This window comes from Lissotriton helveticus, chromosome 2_2 (assembly GCF_964261635.1).
Source record: "Lissotriton helveticus chromosome 2_2, aLisHel1.1, whole genome shotgun sequence".
Lineage (NCBI taxonomy): Eukaryota > Metazoa > Chordata > Amphibia > Caudata > Salamandridae > Lissotriton > Lissotriton helveticus.
In genome coordinates this window covers 174,146,385-174,168,504 of record NC_136060.1, presented here as the reverse complement: position 1 = coordinate 174,168,504, position 22,120 = coordinate 174,146,385, and the positions used below count along the sequence as shown (strand labels likewise).

Here is a 22,120-nt window from a genome sequence, read left to right as displayed (position 1 = left end):
CTTGTTTTCAGATGGTTTTTGTTAAGCATTATTGGTGTGGGAGCTGTTAGGCCCTCACCATTATAACAAACATTGGCAAAAGCAAAAGTTATTTTCGGTCTCAAAATGCACACATTGCCACAGTAGTTCTTAGCACTGAACAAAACTAATTTGTGCGCGGATATGCTCCTTGTGAAAGAGCAGAAGGCTGCCAATGACAGTGAAGCCAGCCGATAGACCAAGAGAGTGATAGAATTTTAATAAACGCAAAAGGTCATGGCTAACGCCAGACCAAATTAGGGGCCAAATTAAAGGAAGTCTTAAAAGCGCACATATGGTATATGTCCTTGCGTTAAGTGCCGATATACAGCTTTTATTAATTCACAGAATTTACAGAAGTCAGCCAAGAAATTGTACTCCTAGACAATGTCTGTGTGCATTTTAGCATGAGCAAATCTACACATGCAGATTTGCTCATGCAAAAGTTAAATTTGTAAGTTAACATTCTCTCCAACCACTTTTTTCCCAACCCTGGAAGAACTTTTATGTCTGCCATTGCCCAGAGTTAATATCCAACCTTTGTCAGTATGGGAAAAGATTAGAGAAGAGTTGATAAACCCTTTAAACATGCAAGTTAGTAGGTTTGCATAGACTCAAAATGGCACTCCAACCCTCGAACTATATTGCTTGCCACTACCTTCGGCCCGGTATGTAGATCTGCAGAAATGCAGCAACATAAGGCAATTGCAAGTATTCAAAACCTACTATGATATGAGCCCTAGCATAGTCAGAGAGGCTATATCAGAGCTCTTATATAATGAGATGACTACCTTTAATTGTCACTGCATTACATGACACAAAAGGGACAAGTGGATTTTGTTACAGGACAAGTAGATTTATGAAGCAACTTGCCCCATGGGCAGATATTTTATTAAATTACCATTACTGCTGACAATGCTGATCCATAATCTGTTACTCTAAACTGGCAGTCAAAGGGTTTGTGCTGTAGGGTTTGGGCCTACTTGTCCCAAGGACAAAAGGGACATGAAAACATGTTGCCCTTGACCCAAACAATATGTCCTGGGCGTCGGGCTACAGGAATTCCACATCCCTGGAGCTTGATTGTCTCAGAAACAGCGGCCGCTCGCACAGATAAATGCTATGGGGGAGGGTGTGGGGTAGTGGAATCCGACATTTGACTAGGATGTGAAAACTAACTAAATAGTTAAATAAAACCACTTACATTGCGCTTGCAGCATTGCCGAAGTCTGTGATGCGGCGAGCGCAAGGTAAGTGGTTTTATTTATTTATTTTGTTTGTTTTCACATTCCCGTCGTATGTCCGGTTCCACTACCCCCACCCCACAACGCCTCTGCCCCACCACCACACAGCATTTACCTGTGCGAGATGCTACTGCTCAGAAACCTCAAACATTGCGGTTTTTGTGCATGTAAAGATGGTGAATAAAAATCTGCTAGAAGCCTAGTAAAAGGAAGTCCATTAAGAATCAAACTGAGTCATGGCAAAGGAATAATTAATGTATAAATATATTTGATCCCACTAAAGGGTGCAATAATTGTGAAACTTGTTTTATTGAAAAAGGCTCTAATAACATAACTAAAAGTGTTGACTTAGACCACAAATTCTACAAGCCATCATGGCAGGGAGCAGTGATTGTGAAGTAATTCGTCACATGACCGTGTAAATGTGAAAAGTCGTCTGATGGGATAAAAAGCCTTAGAAACGTACATTATGAAGTAACCAGTATTTTTAAAGATTATGTTGTGAGGCTTGAAGTTAAGGAAGATACATTTCATTTCTTCTTGGAGGAAAAAAAAATTCTATGTGCCCCCCCCCCCCCCTTAAAAAAAAAAAGGCCCTCGGTGATTGGTCCCCAGGGCCTAATAAGACCAGGGGAGGAGGGTCTCTTGGTCACTTGCTCCCCCTCCCCTTTAAAAAAACATTTTGCCCTGTGACCAATACCCCGCCACCCACGCCCAACGGTCGTGTGCAGCGGAGGTTGGCTTTTCGTTTGGTAGTAAAATGTAACTTTGTTAAAAACAAAAACGTTAGCAATTCATTGAAAAAATTAATGTTTAAAGTAACGTTGTAGTTAGTTGAATATGTTAGTGACAACATTAACAACAAAATACAGAAATTCACCGGTTATAGTTAGCAGAGCTAACTATAACTTGTGCCCCTGCCATGCACTGCTTATGACCTCACATATTATATCACTCATAAAGTCTTGACCCTGTTCCTCATGGGAACCGTCCAGCCCGAACTGCCAAGCCAGGCATGCCCAGACGTGGGTTCCTTGCTCACTTTGCCACTGGATTCAATTTACCTTGGCTGATGAGGGGTGTTACCCTGAAACTGATCCCAGGATGCTTGTTTCTGGTCTAGGGAAGACCTGGCTTGGCAGTTTGGGCTGGACTGGACTGTTCCCATGAGGAACAGGGTCAAGACTGATTTGCATATGGCTGGGTCTGAACTGAGGTGGAGAACTAAGCTAAAGAATGATGATGGATTCAACTCAGATCTGTGACTAGGGGTGAGTATCTGAAAAGTTTCAGCACGCCGTCCATCACCTCTTTGTGTTTGCTTTGTTTGCCCTTAGTTGGCAGGGTATGCCCAAACGTGGGTCCCTTGTTCACTTTGCCACTGGATTCTGGCTAGCCTGGCTGATGAAGGGTGTTATCCCGAAACCGGTCCCAGGATGCCTGTTTACGGTCCAGGGAAGACCTGGCTTGGCAGTTCGGGCTGGACTGTTCCCATGAGGAACAGGGTCAACACTGATTTGCATATGGCTTGGTTTGAACTGGGGCGGCGAGGTGAGCTAAGGAATGATGGATTCAACCCGGATCCATGACTGGGGGTGTGTGCCTGAAAAGTTCAGCGCTCTGTCCATCATCTTTGTGTTTGCGTTAAAATTATACTACCTGCAGCTTTAAAGATAGCCCATCTTATGAAGCAAAACAGGCACATGTACATAGGTTAGTACCTGGTGAACACAGTCTTCTATGTTAAGCAGAAATTGTCATGCTGCGACTATTCAGTCTCATAACTCAAGACTGCTTACATTACTTCGTATGTAAAATATTTGCCTTACTGGAAACTTTTTCTGCAGTACCAAAAAACGTGTGTGGAACATAATGAACACAGGTCCTCAACTGTCACTTGAATACAAAGTTACTTTTCAATACAAAGATTTATATCGTGTTCAATACCTATACACTTATGGTGCACAAAATTACCAGCTGTACGAAATTAGTTAGAAAAGTAATATGGTTGTTGCCTGCCATTATGTAAACTATAAAACTATCATACTCATTGGGTGATGTCATGACTGATGTCTTAGTGATATCATAATTGTCATAGAACATGTCCTGAGTGATGAAATATGTGAGGTCATACGAGGTGCATGATGGGGCTTCAAGTTATAGTTAGCCCAGCTAACTATAACTGATAAATTTCTTTTATTTTAGTTCAAAACATTAATGTTGACACTGACCTATTCCCTAAATATAATTACTTTAACCTTTGCTTTTTCAGTTAATAAAATATATATTTATACACACACACTTACTCATATTGAAGCAGGACTAATCAGCCGTGATCAAGGCCTGTGGGGTTGAAACATGTCAGCATTTCTATATCTCGCCATGATTCACAGAATAAAGTTAAGCTGTTTACGGACACTAGGAGTAGGATTCTAAACGTGCATATATGTATATATAAGCCTTAATGATGTGTTTATACATCATGATCTCATGCCACAGATGTATTTGCCATTGTCCTTTGTTTGCTAGTGGAAACTTTGGGGACACGTGGCACAACTATGCAGTGGTAAATGATTTTAAAAATCCTAGTTGTAAATTCATTAAATACTTCTAAATTATAAAACAGGAGATCAATGATGTAGTTTGGAAGGGAAATGAAGGAGGACACCCAACATGTTAAAATATGTAGAATATTCCATCAGCACCGTTTAGTTTAAAAAGAGTATGGAGGTGAATCGGGTAAATAACATCTCTTGGATTCTTTTTATTGATTTTACATTTCTGTATGTGCAAAATGTTGATTTGTGCCTAGAGCTTAATTTGTAAGAATAAATATGTACCAGCCAAATGTTCTCTTTGGGGCCCACTGCTGGGGTTGTGGTATTCCAAAGCTGCCTAGTCTTGGTTCCTCCATTTTCGCCCATCACCCTACAGTTCCCGTTTTAGGTTACTATTGCAGGTACTTTTTTCTCCCCTTGTCACTAGTTACCTGTTCTGTTTCTCTCCCTTCTGACTCTCTCTCTTGCTCTCGGTCAATCAATCAATCAATAAAGACATTTATAGAGCGCACTACTCACCCGTAGGGTCTCAAGGCGCTAGGAGGGGGGGGGGGGGTGCCGTTACTGCTCGAACAGCCAGGTCTTGAGCTTCTTCCTGAAGGCGAGGTGGTCTTGGGTCAGACGCAGGTCGGTCGGGAGGGAGTTCCAGGTCTTGGCGGCCAGGTAGGAGAAGGACCTTCCTCCTGTTGTCGCTCTTCGGATGCGGGGGACGGCGGCGAGGGCGTGGCTGGTTGATCTGAGGTGGCGCTTGGGAGCGTAGAAGTTGATTCGGTTGTTGAGGTAGCTCGGGCCTTGGTCGTGTAGGGCTTTGTGTCCGTGGGTGAGGAGACGGAAGGTGATTCTTTTGTTGACGGGGAGCCAGTGCAGGTCTCTCAGATGTCCGGAGATGTGGCTGTTTCGTGGGATGTCGAGGATGAGTCTGGCTGAGGCGTTCTGGATCCGCTGGAGTCTCTTCTGGAGCTTGGCGGTGGTTCCGGCGTAGAGGGCGTTGCCGTAGTCCAGTTGGCTAGTGACGAGGGCCTGGGTGACAGTCTTCCTGGTCTCGGTGGGGATCCACCAGAAGATCTTCCGTAGCATGCGTAGGATGTTGAAGCATGACGAGGAGACGGCGTTGACTTGTCTGGTCATGGAGAGGGAGGAGTCCAGGATGAAGCCCAGGTTGCGTGCGTGGTCCGTCGGTTTGGGTGCTGTGCCCAGGGCGGGGGGCCACCAGGAGTCGTCCCAGGCGGAGGGCGAGGAGCCCAGGATGAGGACCTCCGTCTTGTCTGAGTTCAGTTTCAGGCGGCTGGTCGTCATCCACTCGGCTACATCTCTCATCCCTTCGTGTAGGTTGGCTCTGGCGGCGGCGGGGTCGTTGGTCAGGGAGAGGATCAGCTGGGTGTCGTCGGCGTAGATTATGTTGAGGTTGTGTTGGCGTGCGATGGCCGCGAGGGGGCTCATGTAGACGTTGAAGAGGGTGGGACTCAACGAGGATCCTTGAGGGACGCCGCAGATGACTTCGGTGGCCTCTGACTTGTACGGTGGTAGGCGGACTCTCTGTGTTCTTCCGTCGAGGAAGGAGGTGATCCATTCCAGTGCCTTCTCCTGGATTCCGATGTTGCCGAGGCGCTGCACTAGGGTGCGGTGGCAGACAGTGTCGAAAGCTGCGGAGAGGTCCAGGAGGATGAGGGCCGCTGTTTCTCCGTTGTCCATCAGGGTTCGGATGTCATCGGTGGCAGCGATGAGGGCGGTCTCGGTGCTGTGGTTGGCTCGGAAGCCAGACTGTGAGGGGTCGAGGGATCCATTCGTCTCGAGGAAGGCGGCCAGCTGTTTGTTGACGGTCTTTTCGATGACTTTGGCCGGGAACGGGAGGAGCGAGATGGGACGGTAATTCTTGAGTTCGGTGGGGTCCGCTGTAGGTTTCTTGAGAAGAGCGCTGAGTTCTGCGTGCTTCCAGCTCTCCGGGAAGGTGGCGGTGTCGAAGGAGGTGTTGATAATGTCCCGCAGGTGGGGTGCGATGACAGCGTCGGCCTTGTTGAAGATGTGGTGAGGGCAGGGGTCAGTCGGAGATCCGGAGTGGACGGAGTTCATTGTGCGGATGGTGTCTTCGGTGCTGATCGGAGTCCAGGCGCGGAGGGTGGTGGTGGGTGGCGTTTCTGGCGTGCGTTGGTTGGATGCTGAAGCTGTTGTGTATGTCCGCGATCTTGTTGTGGAAGTAGGACGCGAGGGAGTTGCAGAGGTCTTGCGACGGGGTGATGTCGTTGTTTCCGGCGTTGGGGTTGGAGAGCTCTTTCACGATGTTGAAGAGTTCCTTGCAGTTGTGTGCGTTGTTGTCCAGCCGGTCCTTGTATGTGTTTTTCTTGGTGGCGCGGATCAGTTGGTGGTGTTTCCGGGTGGCGAGCTTGAGGGTGGTCATGTTGTCCGTTGTTGGTTCCCTTCTCCATACTTTCTCGAGGGCTCGGCAGTTCTTCTTGGAGCTCTTGAGTTTGTCGGTGAACCATGGGGTTTTTCTGCTGCCGGGTCTGCTGGGCGGGGTCCTCAGAGGGGCGAGTTCGTCCGCGCTGTTGCTGATCCACTTCGTGAGGTTGTCGGCGGCCTGGCTGGGGTTCGCTGAGCCGGCAGGAGGGTGCTGGCTCAGGGAGGCGGTGAGCTGGTCGGCTGTGATCTTGTTCCAGCTTCTTCGGGCAACCTGTTGCTGGTGGTGGTGGATCGTCGTTCTTTTGAAGGTGAAGTGGACGCAGCTGTGGTCCGTCCAGTGGAGTCCTGTTGCGTGGCTGAAGGCGATGTCTTTGCTGGATGAGAAGACGGCGTCGAGTGTGTGTCCGGCGAGGTGGGTGGGGGTGGACACCTGCTGCTTGAGTCCGAGGTTGGCGAGGTTGTCGAGCAGGGTGATGGTGTTGCGGTCGCTGTTGTTCTCCAGGTGGAAGTTGAGGTCCCCCAGGAGGATGTAGTCGGCGGAGGGGAGGGCATGCGGGCTGATGAAGTCGGCGATGTCCTCGCTGAATCGTGTGCGTGGTCCCGGGGGTCGGTAGATCAGGGTGCCTCTGAGGGGTGGTCTTCGGGTCGGTGTGGATCTGGAAGTGCAGGTGTTCGGCGGTGGTTAGGGTGTCGTCGGTGTTGGTCGTGATGCGGATGGTGTCTCTGTGGAAGCGGGGAGGGGGGACGAGGGTCAGAGAAAGGCAACACAGGAAGGAAACAACGACTTACTGGGAAAAATACAGGCAATACAGACTGTCAAAACTACTAAACAATAAATACAGAAAATACCATACAATGCAGAAACAACAAGGGCAGTTCGAGCGAGCACGGACCACGCCGCTCTAAGGAAGGGGGCGCGGTCACGCGACGGAATCGAGGCACACGGGCAGGGAGGCGCACGCAGCAGCTGGTGGCCGTGCGGCGCGGGGGTGTCCTAGAGCTAGTCCCAGAGTCTCACGTTGAAAAATGAATTCCAGTCCCTATAATTTGAGTGCCGGTGCCTACCCCCTTCAAGCCACCGACACAAATTAAGCACTGTTCAGCTTCTTAGTACTGTAAGTTTACAGTGCCCGATTCTACTTTTCTATCACTTGATTTGTGATGGTTAATAGTAAGACTGTAGCAGACGATGAGAACACGTTATGCTTTATTTTACATATCCAAAACAAAAAAAAGTTAAAGTGAGAATGCTTTACTTCTGTGGAAAACAATGGAATTAAACATTGGGGAATCTGTTTGTCCTCGCCTGTCGGCTGTGCCTGGCCCGGATGACTTCCCCCCGGCCCCGATTCACACGACAGCCCCAGGGAGGTGGAGCAGAGTTTTGGATTTCAACAGGCCTTGTTATTTTGGCTTCCTCGGCCCGTGCCATTGTCGCGAATGCGAAGACAGAGGTTGGAACAAGGGGTTTATTCTCGCAGGCGGGCGCGGACGGCTCCGGTGACCTTTCCCCGGGCCGGCTCAGCAGTGTTTGAGTGAGCGCGGCCTATGCTGGAAAGAATTCACGAGCGCGGGGCCCTCAAAGGCGGCCATTGTTCCGCCGGCTCCGGACATGTGGGTCAGCCGCAAGGGCTCGCATGTCCCCCGGGGCCCAGAGCTGGCAGCGAGGAGAGCGCTGCGCCAAATTCTTCGGCGGCATCAGCAAAAACATTTAGCATATTTTTCATTGCTGATTGCCTCGGAAAGACACCCCCCTTTCATAGCAGGAATTTTTCTTTCTAGCGGGGGGGGAGGGCGAGACACACTGCCTCATTATGGGGCCAGCGTGCGTAGTACAGTAGGGCCAGGCAGCGTGCTGCGGTGGGCACCTAGCCCGAGAGAGGGGAGACCCTCACTGGGGGGAGGATGGCGTACCCCCACAAGTGGACACAGCTGCTTTTTATTAATGATGGCGCGGGCGCTAGCGCAGGTCCAGGTACTTTCACCTGTGGGGCTTCTATCCTCCTCAGTAGACTGGCCTCTTTGTCCCTGCTGATTCTGAAAGCCAGAAAAGGGTGATTGTTGGTGTTTATAAGTGTGTCAGTTTCCCGTGCGCCTGGAAGCGTTTTGTCTCTATCCTCAAGGTGCTTTTCCGGTTTACCTTTGAGATGTGAGTGATGCTGAATGGGCTGGGGTTTGAATGGGCTGGGGTTTGAATGGGCGTGTTGGCTTTTTACTGAACGTGCACCTTGCCTCAGAATGCATTTCTTTTCTATCTTGCTGTCCCAGGAGACGGAGGACATCGAGAGCCCCAAGCGCAGCATTCGTGACAGCGGCTACATCGACTGCTGGGACTCGGAGCGCAGCGACTCGCTCTCCCCGCCGCGGCATGGCAGGGACGACTCCTTCGACAGCCTGGACTCGTTCGGCTCCCGCTCACAGCAGACCCCGTCCCCGGATGTAGTCCTGCGAGGGAGCAGCGATGGTAGGTACCGGAGGCCAGGCCTTTATCCATGGTGTCTGATGTCTTGCACTGCTGTCTCAGTACCCACGCACGCACCAGTTTAATGTCATGCAGTGAACTTTGTGCAACCGTACAGAATTACGAAGTTTAATGTCTGTGCTCTGCATTTGAATATGAAATAAACTATATAAAAGTACATTTTCCCCAAAGTACGAAAAGGAGTTCACCTTATCATCAGGTATTATATGGCAAACAGTTTCAAAGATATAGCCAGCAGAACAAACTTTAAAGAAAAAGTGTGCAGTGTAATAATATGCAGCAGAAAAATACATCCTTCAAAATTACCTACACATCCAGGGCGTAGCTTGGGGGAGGGTGTTAACACCCTCGTAATAAATGTATGTTCTGGAAAATTGTTGGGTACAGGTGCTTTCAGTCGGAGATGGTGAGTTGTCTGTCGGATTTCACAAGGATTTTTTACATACACACGAACAAAAACGAACACACACTCTCCCTCTCTGCTTTGAAAGTCTTGAATTCTATTGGTTATTTTGCAAAATATTATGATTTGTCTGTTACCCCTACCAATACACATTCGTCTCTTTTCATTGCCCCTTTATCCCCTCACATGTGACCTCCTTGGTGTATAATGTATTTTTACATTATATGCCAGCGAGATTGTTGGAAAATCTCTATTTTTCTCGTGACTTTGATTTTGGTAGACCCTGAGTGAGAGGAGGTAGACCTAAATGCTCCCTTTTCCCTGTTTTATCACACAGGAGTTGTTGCATTTTACCAGTTGTTGTGGTGTGTCGTGATACGTTTACTTTAGGGCATTGTTCACCTGAGGTGTGGCCTTTTAACAGTGAGCAGATCACCAAAACACAATGGGCCCTATTCACAAAAAAATGTACACAGGTAGATTTGCTTGCACGCCAATGTACTCCTGCATCTAAGTGTAAATCTATGCTTTTTTGCTACTCTCCATTTCAAAGTATAGATTTATAACTAAGTGCAAACTTGCGTGTCTCGCTCTGGAAGCATCTAAGACATCATTTATGAGTGTACGGTTATTACTAGTAACTTTTCACACATAGATGGAAATGTCCTTCACAAGGTCAGACATCTCCCTATAGTAGAATATAGGGAAAATAATAAAGGTAATTAATTCTTACAAAATAGAAACTATTTTACTGTAAAATAAAAATGTAAATTCATTTAAAATAATTAACATGGAGCTAATAAAATAAAATGTTAAAATGAACTACCTTTTCAATTTAAATGTGTATTAAAAAGTACAATAGATTAAGTTAATGTGTAAATATTTTGTAATAAAAAATAAAAAAATCTTAATATAGATTAATTGAAGATATTGATGAAGATGTTTGATACAATTTTTAAATATTGAAAATATTGATTTAACTTTTTAAAGCAACATTTATTTTTACAATTAAAAATGTTTACATTTTTAATGTAATATAGAATTTTGTCTACTTTAAAAAAAAATATGTTTAACTTGTATGTTAACATGTATTGGTTTTGTTTGTTTATGGGTGTTGGTATTAGAATAGCCCTCGGGTAGCCCCTCCATTATCCTCGATAAGCCCCTCCTGTTTAGTAAGAAGTCCTCCTCATTTACCAGCCACTCCCCTTTTCCCTTTCACATTTGCATCTAAATCTTAGGCTTATGCGTGCGCATGGTGAAGATCTCCTCCTAGTACCGATAGCCACTGCGGATGCCTTCATGTGTGGGTTTGTGAGTAGCGTTTTCTAGTACGTGAACAGTAGTTCTCTAATAATATTATATGTACTACAAAATGTAATTTGTGAATAGATCCCAAAGAGTAGATTGCCTGCTTTGGTATTTAGTGGAGGACATGAGCTTTTAGAAGTTGTCTGCGTAGTAAGTAGACTGCCTGAGCAAGCCTGGGCCCTTGTACACATCCATTTATACAAAGGACCAGGATTTGGCAAGTAACTATATCTCCTGAGCTTAAGAATGTAAATGTACAGGAATTTATATAGCGCAAATCACCAAGCGGTTTCTAAGCGCTTGCCTAGGGAACCCGTCCTGGTATTCCCCTGTGAGATAACCCCGGCAGGGTATCCGCAAGGTGAAAGCCAGGCATCCCGCGGCGAGGGGCCGTTGTGGAGATTAAGCAAGCTATTGCCCAGAGTCGCAGAGTGTGAACCCGTGAAGTCTGCCTCCTCTAACCAGTGAGCCACACTTCTCCACAACCAGAGACCATTTGTGGAGAAACATCCCTGGACATTATTTTTTGGTACACATGGATTAAGAAGTACTAACTCACATCTGAACATTGCGGTATTCCAAAAATCTTTGACTAATCCATGCCAGTATTCCTATACCCTTTGGTTAGTAGCAGTGTGGCTGACTGGGGTCTTTCATGAGCTGGTACTGGCAGGCGGCAGACAAACTATGGGCTGACTTCGGTAAAGAAGAGGTAAAATGTACCCTGACTTTGTTTTTTAGGTTTCCCCTGGCGTTAGCAGCCCACATGCTCTGCTCTCGCCATTGCGAGGACCTTTTGGAATCAATACAATTTCAGAAGTATACTTGAAGCCCCATCCCTCTTTCCATTGGCACGCGTCATCATTTATGTTAAACGATGGCGCGTGAGTGGAAAGCTGGCTTCTTGGTTACCGCCTTGTCCACTTGTAAGATGACCCATCTGGACAGGCCGACACCATCTTTGTTTCTGGCACAGAGCACACTGCTATGCGCTCGTGAAGCCAGCCCTCCCAGGACAGACACCACAACAGGGTTCCCTTCACAGGATCACACGCCTCAACTGCCAACTACTGGTCTGTAAGTTTATTACAACTGTGCACGCTCCTCCCACCCTTCCTCGCGTGCTTCCATCAAGATTCCTCACCCGAAGCGCTCTTTCTCTAATGAACAGAATTTGTAGTGCACGGATTAGGTGGAGGCGTGTGTGTCCACTGAACAGCCCCCTTTATTGTGAAAACGAACACTCGGGGGGTGAGGGGGTGAGGAAAGCGGGACACCAGACTGCGCTTTCACTTTCTGTTTAACCGCCTCTCCGGTTTCACTGCGCCGTCTGCTGAGAAGATTCGAGGGGGCCGCCCACACACACCACTTTTAGCTCAAATGAAGAGTTCAGGTCTGGGTCCTAACGTCTGCTCAGCTGCCTTATAATTTATTGTTCTTTCATCTCACCTTAAAGATAATTACTATTTATATATCACGCGTAACAAGCCAAGACGTGGACCCGATGCAGGACCATTTTTTTTAGACTAATTATTTTATGTCATCGCCACAACATTTTATTTGGTTCATTAAATAATCCTACATGTTGGTATACTCGCATCACCGTTTATGATAAAGTGTTTATGGTATGTCGGTGGCTTTTCACTTCACGTTGATGTTTACTGCACGTGGCGGGACCACATTCTGTAAGATCGTGCATGAAACCTCGGCGTCTGCCATAGCGAAGTGCTGGGGGCTGGCACGGGGCGCACATCACTCTCCGGTGCTCTTCCACGTTTCACGAAGAAATTATGCACACCTAAAAGGCACCACTGCACTCCTAACTCCAACGTGCCAGTGGACACATACATCGCATACAGATATGTGCCATTTCAGTTACCTTTTCAGGTACCTTTTCTTAACACTTAAGCTACGTAATAACAATATTATCGTGTGCACTATACACAGTCACAGAAAGCCCAGCAACTGCGTCATGCTGCATGTAAATGCAAAAAGTGCACTTTGTGAAGGCTTTTTGTTCCAGTCCCTGGACAGTATGTGTAATGGGAAAAGTGCGCTTTGTATGTACTGTCTGTGGCCATGAAAGTGTAGGCGTCTTAAATATCCGTAGCCGCAGCTACAAACAATGGACACTACGCAGTGCCAACAAGTGAACTCCGTGTGCACTGTCTGAGAGTACAGGAAGCCCGCCAGCGTTATCCTAGGTGCAGGGTATGTCATGCCAGAAACGGGAGTTTTTTCAAATGACAGTCCTTCAGCTGCATTCCATACGCACTATAATATATTCAGAAAAAAAGTACACTTCGTGTGTAATGTCGACGGCCACAGGAAGTGGTCTTTTAAAGTAACACCGGCCATTCAGCTGATTTTAGGTTGTCACTTCACACATACCGTAAACAGTCTCGCGGAAGTGCATGTCGTGTTTCAACTGCATTCTATTTGCAATAGGAAGAAAAACAAGCATTGAAAATGCAATAGGTCTCGCCTTTTAAGTTAAAGCCATTTGCTTTGCTATACAATACCATTAGCAAAGCAAATGGCTTTAACTTAATCAAAGGCGAGACCTATTGCATTTTCAATGCTTGTTTAAACTTGCTTTCGAACAGACGGACAAACCCCCCCCACCCCCCCCCCCCACCTCCACATCCACACACTAGCACCTGGATCCGGCGAAAGCTGCATCCTCTGCCATGCGGAGAAATGGTCTTCTTTTCAGTAGTTGGGTTGCGCCAAAGTCACTGTCACTACTTGGACTGAATTCACTGCTCTCTATGTGCAGCGTGTGCTCTGCATAGGACGAATGTAATAAACTACTCTCTTATGAAGTGATTGTGCTAATTTAGTAAAGTAAGTTTCTCATGTGCTTTAGCGTCTAATTTGAATTAGTGGTAAATTAGAAGCAGTATGATATTTGTGTTTTCCCTTATGTTTGATAAATTAGACTTCTTGTACACTGGGCTTCACTTTGGGGAAACCAGGAGCCCCCCACCCCAGGCATGCACACATGAGGTTTGTAGAATCCGCGGGAGATTAGTGCCCGATACTTTCACACATAATTAGTGACAGGAAACAGTAATTGCTAGCAGGATTTGTAAACCTGTAAGCTGCTTGCATCTCCAGAAATAGAAGGTTATTTTTGTAGAAAAGGCATTGGAATGCGCGAGAGGTGCAGCGCTGTGTAGATTACTCTCTGAACTAGGACATTCATCCCCTGCAAAGTGTTCTCTGTATCACACCGTTTGTCACTATCACTTTGTGCTTTGTAGCAAGCCACAGGAGTTCAAAGTACTTAAAGGTGGCAGGTAATCTACTGCAGCTGACCGACATGGCGAAGCCTTTAATGTATTTACTCAAAAGGTTAGATCCGCTCTAAACTCAAAGATAGCGCGCTATAGCCGCAGTCTTTCTGTGGGATGCATCTGATGTCATGTTGTCAAAGGGATGCAGTGCACGTAGTACTCGGTGATTTACTTTGGGTAAAGCAAAAATGGTCTGAGAGGATTTCAATAAAGGCTTGGGGTTCCAGGAAAATATTTTTGTATTTCAAATGTTGCGATCGTTATCGTAAAACAAGTTTATCTAGGAGTTGTAATGGTGTTTAAACAGATTATGCAGTGCGCAAACAATTTCTTGGAGTTTTTAACAAATTTATTATTTACAAGTGAAACATTTCCCCCAACTGGTACACGAGTTTTATATCTCGTAGCAAATGTTCAAAGTGAGAACATTTTCAGTATGTTTAAAACGTTTTAGCGACTGTCAGAACATTTTAAACTATAACTTAACAACTTTTTATATTTAAAAGAAAAAGATGGGTAACACTTTTAAAACTCTGAAAATATCCAATCCATCTGTTTTGCAAATTGTATATGAGCGGCCTTACGTATTTCAACTATTAAAATGTTATGCACGGGGCGTGGCCAAGATGGCGGGGTGAGCGGACGCTTCCTCCCGTAGCTCCTCCGGCCCGGCTCAGCTCGAGCCCCGATTCTGGCGCTTCTCTCCCCCCGCGGCTGCACTGCGGGCGAGGGTACTGTGCCGGAGTGCCTGGGGCACATTTTGGTGCCGCTTTGACTTCTGGGGCCCCGGGGGAAGTTCCCGAGGGGTTTCTTCAGAGATCGCTCCGAGGATTAGAGCCGGGTCGCCCCGAGGAGAAGAGCCTGGAGGCGGAGCGTGGAGCGGCGCTGTCCGCGCGCCTTGGCTGGCCCGGGCGCTGCACGGCGGACTGGACGGACTCCGGGGAGTGAGGTAGCTTCCTGGCCGGTGCCCTGGTGGCGGGCACCATAGCTGGGCGACGGACCTTAGCCCTGGCCGCGATCCCCCCACTACCCGGGGTCTCGAAGGGCGGCGCCTTACGAATTCCGCGCCCGGAGGCGCTGATGGCGGTGTTTGGGCGGTGCCCGAGCCGGGCACTCGACTGGTGATGGAGGGGAGCACCGATTTCATACTTTCCGGACCCGTTCTCATTTGAGTGTTGCCCACGGACTTGCTGGCCCGGGCTGCCTTCTTGGGTCCCACCCTCCCGCCATCTTGTCTTTGTTTGGCTGTACCCAGTGAACCCTGCCCGCGCCCTTTTCACACGGGAGCCTCGACTCGTTCTGGCGCCAGCTCATCTGCTGCCCTCCCTGGGAACTCGGGACGGGAGACCTGCTCTTCGGACTTTGCTGCCTGCCTACCCTGTTGGTCCGAGGGCCGTCTTGCCCGCGCCCGGACCGCCATCTTGTCGCCTGTGACGCACTACCCTTGTCCTCGGCGAGGGCCTCGCATCTTGTGCCCACGAGCGGTGGCGCTCGCCTACGGCAACTGACCCTGGACTTTGCTGGGCCCTAGGATGGCTGGAAGACGTGGCGCAGCACGGGGAGATCGCACCTTGCCGGAAATGCTCGGCAGGCCCCAGCAACTACGCGACAGGGCGCTGCCGTCCCCGGGGGCCTCCCGGGCGTCCACGGGCGCAACTGCGGGCGAGCCGCCGGTCACGCGGTCCTTCATGGAGGACTTATTCGCCTCCCTCAAGGAGGACTTTCAGACTCTTAAGGCTGAGGTGGCTGGAGAGATCCGGGAGGTGCGCAGGGATGTCGAGGGCCTGGGTGAACGGGTCGATGCGGTGGAGACGGCGGCTCAGAGTCGCGATGAGGAGATAACCCATCTCCAACAGGATGTCCTCCGCCTCCGGGAGCAATGTGTCGAGCTCCAGGCCCACTCGGAGGACCTCGAGAACAGGTCCAGGCGGAATAACATCCGGGTGCGGGGTGTTTCATCCGCCGATGAGGGTGCGGACCTGGTGGCTTATCTGCAGGACCTGTTCCGCGACATCTTGGAGGAGGGAGCGGATTTCCCCATCCGCATTGACAGAGCACACAGGGTGGGCCGCCAGCGCCAGTCATCGGCACCCCCGCCTGATATCTTGGCGTTCTTGCCGGATTTCCCTCTAAAGGAGCGCATCATGACGGAGGCCCGTAGGAAGCAGCCACTGACCTTCCGCGACCGACCTGTGGCGCTCTATCAGGACCTGTCCGCTATCACGCTGCAAAAGCGCAGGTCTTTCCGCATCGCTACGGACTTTCTGCGAGAGCACGAGACGGCCTATTCCTGGGGTCACCCCTTCCGTCTTATCTTTCGATGGAATGGGGTACTGCATCAGCTGCGCTCCTTACAGGATGTTTGCGGGGTGCTGGGTCTTACTACTACGGCGGAGGACGGGGCTACACCCGCGCGGAGGCGCCCCGAGCGGCGGGGCCGACGGAGGTCGAGAAGGCGCCCATCGTCAGCGCCGGTGAGTCGTCCGGACTCGCCCACCATCAGAGCTGAAATGGCGGAGGCCCTGAGGACTGCGGCCGGGGACTTGCCTGTATCTACTGGTGTGGCCTTAACGGCCTAACTTTTCTCCGGGGGGAGAGGTTCTTGGCTTTAACGATGTTGGGCTGGGGCTGGGGGGGCGGGGGGGTGGTGTGTGGCTGGACGTCCACTTGACTGTTTTCTGCAGACTCGCCCATTTGGGCTAGACTGAGACTATGGGGTGTTGTTTTTTCCTTTTTGTTTTGGCCGGTTGCCATAAGTGGTTCTTGGGGGGGTTTCATTGTTGGTTTGTTGTGGGGGGGGTCCCGTCCGATGTAGTCCGACCGAGTACGAGGCCGCCTCTGGCCTTCCCTGCGCCCCTGCCCCGCGCGCCCCCTCCGCTGATCCCCCGTCTGCTTCATAGCGCGCTGTTCCCCTGGAGGCGATGCCACCCCTGAAGGTAGTGACCCTTAATGTCAAGGGTCTGAATAACCCCGTGAAGCGTAGGGCGATCCTCTCCCTGTTAGAGGGGTCGCGGGCGGATATTTGCCTCCTGCAGGAGACTCATTTACTCTCCGGAGATTGCCATAGGTTGCGCTCTGCCAAGTTCCCCACGCAACTCTTTTCCTCTGCTGCGACTAAGACCGCTGGGGTGGCCATTCTTCTAGCCAGCTCTTTTAGAGGGGAGGTGCTGTATAAACATGCCGAGCAGAAGGGGAGGCTCTTAGTGTACCGCATGCGCTTGGGAGGTGTTGCCTTTACGGTTGGTTCGGTTTACAGCCCAAACGACCACCAGGATCATTTCCTGGAGTCGGTGTTGGTAGACGTTACTGCCTCGCCCGATCGACATATCATTCTGGGGGGAGACCTGAATATAGTCTTCGACTCCACTCTGGATAGGTCTGCTCAGCGCTTTCCGCAAACGGGGGAGCTTTCTGCGGCGGTGCGGGACCGGCTTGCAGAGATGGACCTGCATGACCTCTGGCGCACCATGCATCCCACCGATAGGGATTACTCCTACTTTTCCCATGCACACCGCACTTATTCGCGGTTGGATTACCTCTTGGTGAGCGGCCCGCTTCGCTCGGCCGCCGAGGCGGCGGACATCGGGGTCTTGTCCCTGTCCGACCACGCGCCGGTTTCCGGAGTCTTTGCGTGGCCGGCGGCCCCCCCCTCGAGAGGGATGTGGCGGCTTCGGGACACGCTGCTCCATAAGACGTCGGTGGTGAAGCGAGTGGACGAGGTCATCCGGGACTTCCAGACCCACAATAACAACTCTGACACGTCCCTGGCTACGCAGTGGGCGGCTTTGAAAACGGTCGTCAGGGGAGAGTTTATCTCCATTTCCTCGGCGGAAAATAAGGAACGCCAGCGCAAGAGGGACGAACTGACGGCGCAGGTTAGGGAGCTTGAGCAGGTACACCGCCGTACAGGGGCTCCTCGCGTTTGGAGGCAACTGAAGGCGGCACGAAAACTCCTCTCTGCGCTGGATCTTGATCGGGCGGAGTACGCGGCGCTGCGCCTGAAGCATGCCTTTTACACCGGCAGAGACAGATGCGGTAAGCTCCTGGCCCATAGGCTCAGGGCTGCGCAGCAACGCAATGTGGTGAAGGAGCTGGTGGGAGTGGATGGGATCCCGGTTTCCGGGGACGCGGAGGTGGCGGATACCTTTCGATCCTTTTACGAGGCACTGTACGCTTCGGAGTCTTCCCCACCGGGAGAGGCTGAGGCCTATCTGGAGTCCGTGACCCTTCCGGCCCTGGACCCCTCCCAGGCGGACCACCTAGAGAGGGACATTCACGTGGAGGAGGTCATCTCCGCGATCGCAAGGCTGAAGCATGGTAAAGCCCCGGGCCCGGATGGCTACACGACCTTGTTCTACAAGACCTTCTGTCCCGCTGTCGCTCCTCTCCTGGCTCGCTTGTTCAACTCCTTCTCCGAACTGGGCGCCATCCCACCGGACCTCCTCTCGGCGACTGTGTCGGTTATCCCCAAGCCGGGGAAGGACCGGACCTTGTGCGGCTCGTACCGGCCCATTTCGCTCCTGAATGTGGACCTCAAGCTTTACACCGGAATCTTGGCGGCCAGACTGGGTCTACACTTACCGGGTTTGGTGGAGGCGGATCAGGCCGGTTTTGTGCCTGGTCGGCAGACGGTCGACAATACGAAGAGGGTGACGCATGTGCTGGAAAAGGCCTCACGCGTCCCGGGGGAGCGGATGCTGCTATCGGTCGACGCGGAGAAGGCCTTTGATAGGGTTCATTGGCCGTACCTCGAGCTGGTCCTTGGGAAACTGGGGATCGGTGAGAAGTTCCGCACTATGGTCTTTAACTGCTATAGGAGACCGTCGGCGTCAGTGCGTGTCAATGGACACAGCTCCAGCAGCTTCACCATTGAGCGCGGCACGAGACAGGGTTGCCCTCTCTCGCCGCTCCTCTTCGCCCTTTATATGGAGCCGTTTGCGCAGAGGATCCGCGACAACCCGGACGCTATTGGGGTGAAGATGGGGCAATACACACACACTGTCAGCTTATACGCGGACGATGTCTTGCTGACCCTAGATGACCCCAGGCGGTCACTCCCTGCCTGCGTCCAGGAGCTGGATGCTTTTGCCCGCGTTGCGGGCTTTAAAATGAACGTGGCCAAGTCGGCGGCACTGGATGTGTCGCTCTCTGCCGACACCAGACGGGACCTTCAGAGTCTCTTCCCTTTGCAGTGGTCCTCCTCCACGGTGCCTTACCTGGGCATTTTGCTTGCTCCCACCCTGCCTGCCATGGTCGCAGCTAACTATTCCTCTCTAGGCAAAAAGATAAAGGAGGAACTTGGCCGATGGAACAAGGGCCTAATCTCGTGGTTGGGCCGTGTTGCGGCGGTGAAGATGACGATACTGCCCCAGATCCTGTATCTCTTTCGCGCTCTGCCTCTTCAGCCCCCCGTGGGTTGGATACGGCAGGCGCAGACAGACATCTCCCGCTTTGTGTGGCAGGGTCGTAAGCCTCGGATGAGGCGGGTCCTCTCCATGCTTGCCCCGGAGGCGGGAGGGCTCGGGATCCCGGACCTCCGGAAGTACTTTCAGGCGGCGCAGCTTAGGTACCTGGTGGAGTGGAGCCGGTGGGGATCGGACAAACATTGGCTCTTTCAGGACCAGGCAGTGGCTGGCCGTACCCTCCAGGAGGTCCCGTTCCTACGGCGCATTCACCGCCCGCCTAATCTCTACGCCTCCTTTATCACCCGGGTCCCGCTAAGAGTGTGGGACGCGGTGTGTGAGCTTCGGGAGCTCACCACTTTTCCGTCGCCGTTCACTCCCATTGCTGGCAACCCGGACTTCACTCCGGGCCTGGAGCCGGGGGCCTTTTCCCACTGGGTGAATGCGGGATGTAGAGCGCTTTTCCAGATTTACGGCCCGGAGGGCGTGCTCCCCTTCCAGCAGCTCCGACAGGAGTTTGGCTTGACGGAGGGGGATAGACTGCGTTACATTCAAGTCCGCCATTGGGCTCTTCAGCCCTTAGTGCGTGACGTCGCCGCCCGTACGATTACGCCCTATGAGCGATGGTTGGTGACCCGGGCCTCGGACGCCAAACTCATCACTGATTTGTATAAATTTCTCCAACCCCCGCCGTTCCACTACCATAACCCAGGGAGGGAGCGTTGGCACAGGGAACTGGGCAGGACCCTGAGCCACAAGGAATGGGATGGGATTGCATATCGGGCGAGGCACTCTGCGTACCACACTGGGCTGACGGAAACCTTCACTAAAGTGTCCACCTATTGGTACTACACCCCGGTGCGGCTCTACGAGATGCGCAAAATAGGCGATAAGGGATGTTGGCGCGGCTGCGGGCAGGAGGGCACCCTCACGCACATTCTCTGGGAGTGCCCGGTGCTGTCGGCCTACTGGAAGGAAGTCTTAGATGAGGTGGATAGGCATTTTGAGATTGAGCTCCCGCGCTTCCCCGCGTATGTCTTGCTTGGCCTCCCCAATGACTTAATGTACCCGCTGAAATCCCGCAGGGGCAGGCAGATTGCGATTGCGCTAGGCTCAGCCGTTCAGAATATACTTGTCCTTTGGCGCACACCCACTGCCCCCTCTATTACTGGCTGGTTGCATAGGCTCTGGCAGGTACTGGGTATGGAGAAGATATCGCTAACGGTGGCTGGGAAGGTTGACCAGTTTGAGGAGCTCTGGCATCCCTTTTTGGCGCTGCTGTCCACGGAATTTCGCGAGATAACGTGTCCACGGTACTTGCGCCTCCTTAGGCTGACACCGCCAGTGCCAGCGGCGGAGTGATTCTGCGGGTTGGGGACCGGGGGTTGGGGGTGGGAGGTGGGGGGGTTTTATGCTTCTATTGCTGACTTTCGGACGGGGTTGTTGGGGTGTTGTTTTCTTTTCTTTCCTTCTTGCTTTTCCTTCTTCTCCTTTTCTGGGGTCGGGGGGCTGGTGGAACGGTATGCTTCTCCTTTGCTGTGTCGCAGAGTGCTCTTTTGGCTTGGCCTTGCCTAGGGAGTGGGGGCCTACGGGGGGTTGTTCACAATGCCTTATTGCCTTATGTTTTTGCCCTGTTACCCTCTGGGGTATCCTACCTCCCTCCTCTTCTTCTGACTCGCTGCAACGTTTTGCTTCTTGTATTGTATGTTTCCCTGACCTCCTGCTCCCCCCCCCGTGTTTTTTATGCCTTAATAAAATACTTTAAACCTAAAATGTTATGCACATTAACAGAGCTATGTGTAAACAGTTGTCAAATAGCACTCATTGGTGCAGTGTCCATATGAAAACCTGCTGTACGTTTACTTATTGTAACTGACCAGTTTTGTAGTCTGACGTCGTGAGTCCCCTACATGCTTATCCATTTTGCTCACCATCAAAGGTGATGTGGTACACGCAAAGTGTCCTTCCTTTTAATAAGTGTGAATGCCTTTTGCTTGACCGGGCCACAACGCTACTAACAGCAGCTTAGTGACCGTTTGGGATTAGGCCTTTTTATATCGGTGGCCCAGGGCAAAGATTTCCTAACTGCTACCCTTGTGTAAATCTGTGTAGTATCGTGACTAGATCCCTGATTCTCCCTGCCACGTTTGCATTGCGCACTACTGCTCTTGTGTGCATGGGAAGAGGGAACCTATGTTGTGTTAAGTCCCTAAGGTTGTAGTGTTCCATAGGCTTAAGGGGTAGCCAGTGCTGCTGTATCCCTTCCCAGTCTGTTACCACAGGATACTCTCTTCTCACCCCTTCCTGCAGAATCCATTGTAAAACCACGTGCTGTGTGTCTGGAATTAGAATCACACCTACTAACAACAGTAGGAAGGAATCTTTGTGCTTCCCCAAGCTGTACTAAGCCAGTTTCTGCATTTTAACCCGTCCGCAGGCTGAGAGTCAGGGCAAAAGTCCCAAAAAAAGAAGTGGGGTGACGCTGTCACCGGAAGTGGCGTCACAACAGGAAGTGATGTCACGAAAGGTGGCTTGCACCATCGGGCTCATTGCCTCCCGTTACCCACACATCAGCGTCAAACATGTCTTTTATTTACTGAACATGGAATATGCTTGTATTCCCTCTACATCAAAAAAAACCTCCCTTTCATATATTTCTAGGCAATTACCTGGATTCTGAGGTCTCGGAGGATCCATTTTGCCACCTCGGCCTAATTACATGCTCGCTGCGGTCTTGGGCGCACCCTTGTCTGGTGTTTCAGGCATGTACCACACGCCTCTCATTACGGGATTCATGTGAGCTCCGATCTCGTCCCAGAGAGGCCAATCAGTGAAGGCCAGCTGTTTGGCAGGGGGGACACTGTCCACCGGTAAAATAAGTGGGGGGGGACGCTGTCCACCCACGTGGTACACCGACTCGAGCCCTGCTGAGAGTAGCAACACTTCATGAATCTGGTTATGGAATTGGCCAAGATTGTCTGCCCTTGACACACATGCTGTGTCTTG

The 22,120-nt window shown here is 50.8% G+C and overlaps 1 protein-coding gene across 1 annotated transcript in view; it reads left to right on the top strand.

Moving 5' to 3' along the window:
• The window catches only part of LIMCH1 (LIM and calponin homology domains 1), a 990,782-nt gene that overhangs the window by 677,294 nt on the left and 291,368 nt on the right, over positions 1–22,120 (top strand). Inside the window, exon 7 of the mRNA XM_078678256.1 lies at positions 8,486–8,681. Within this exon, the coding sequence (XP_078534382.1) occupies positions 8,486–8,681 (196 nt within the window). The remainder of the gene's footprint in view (positions 1–8,485; positions 8,682–22,120) is intronic.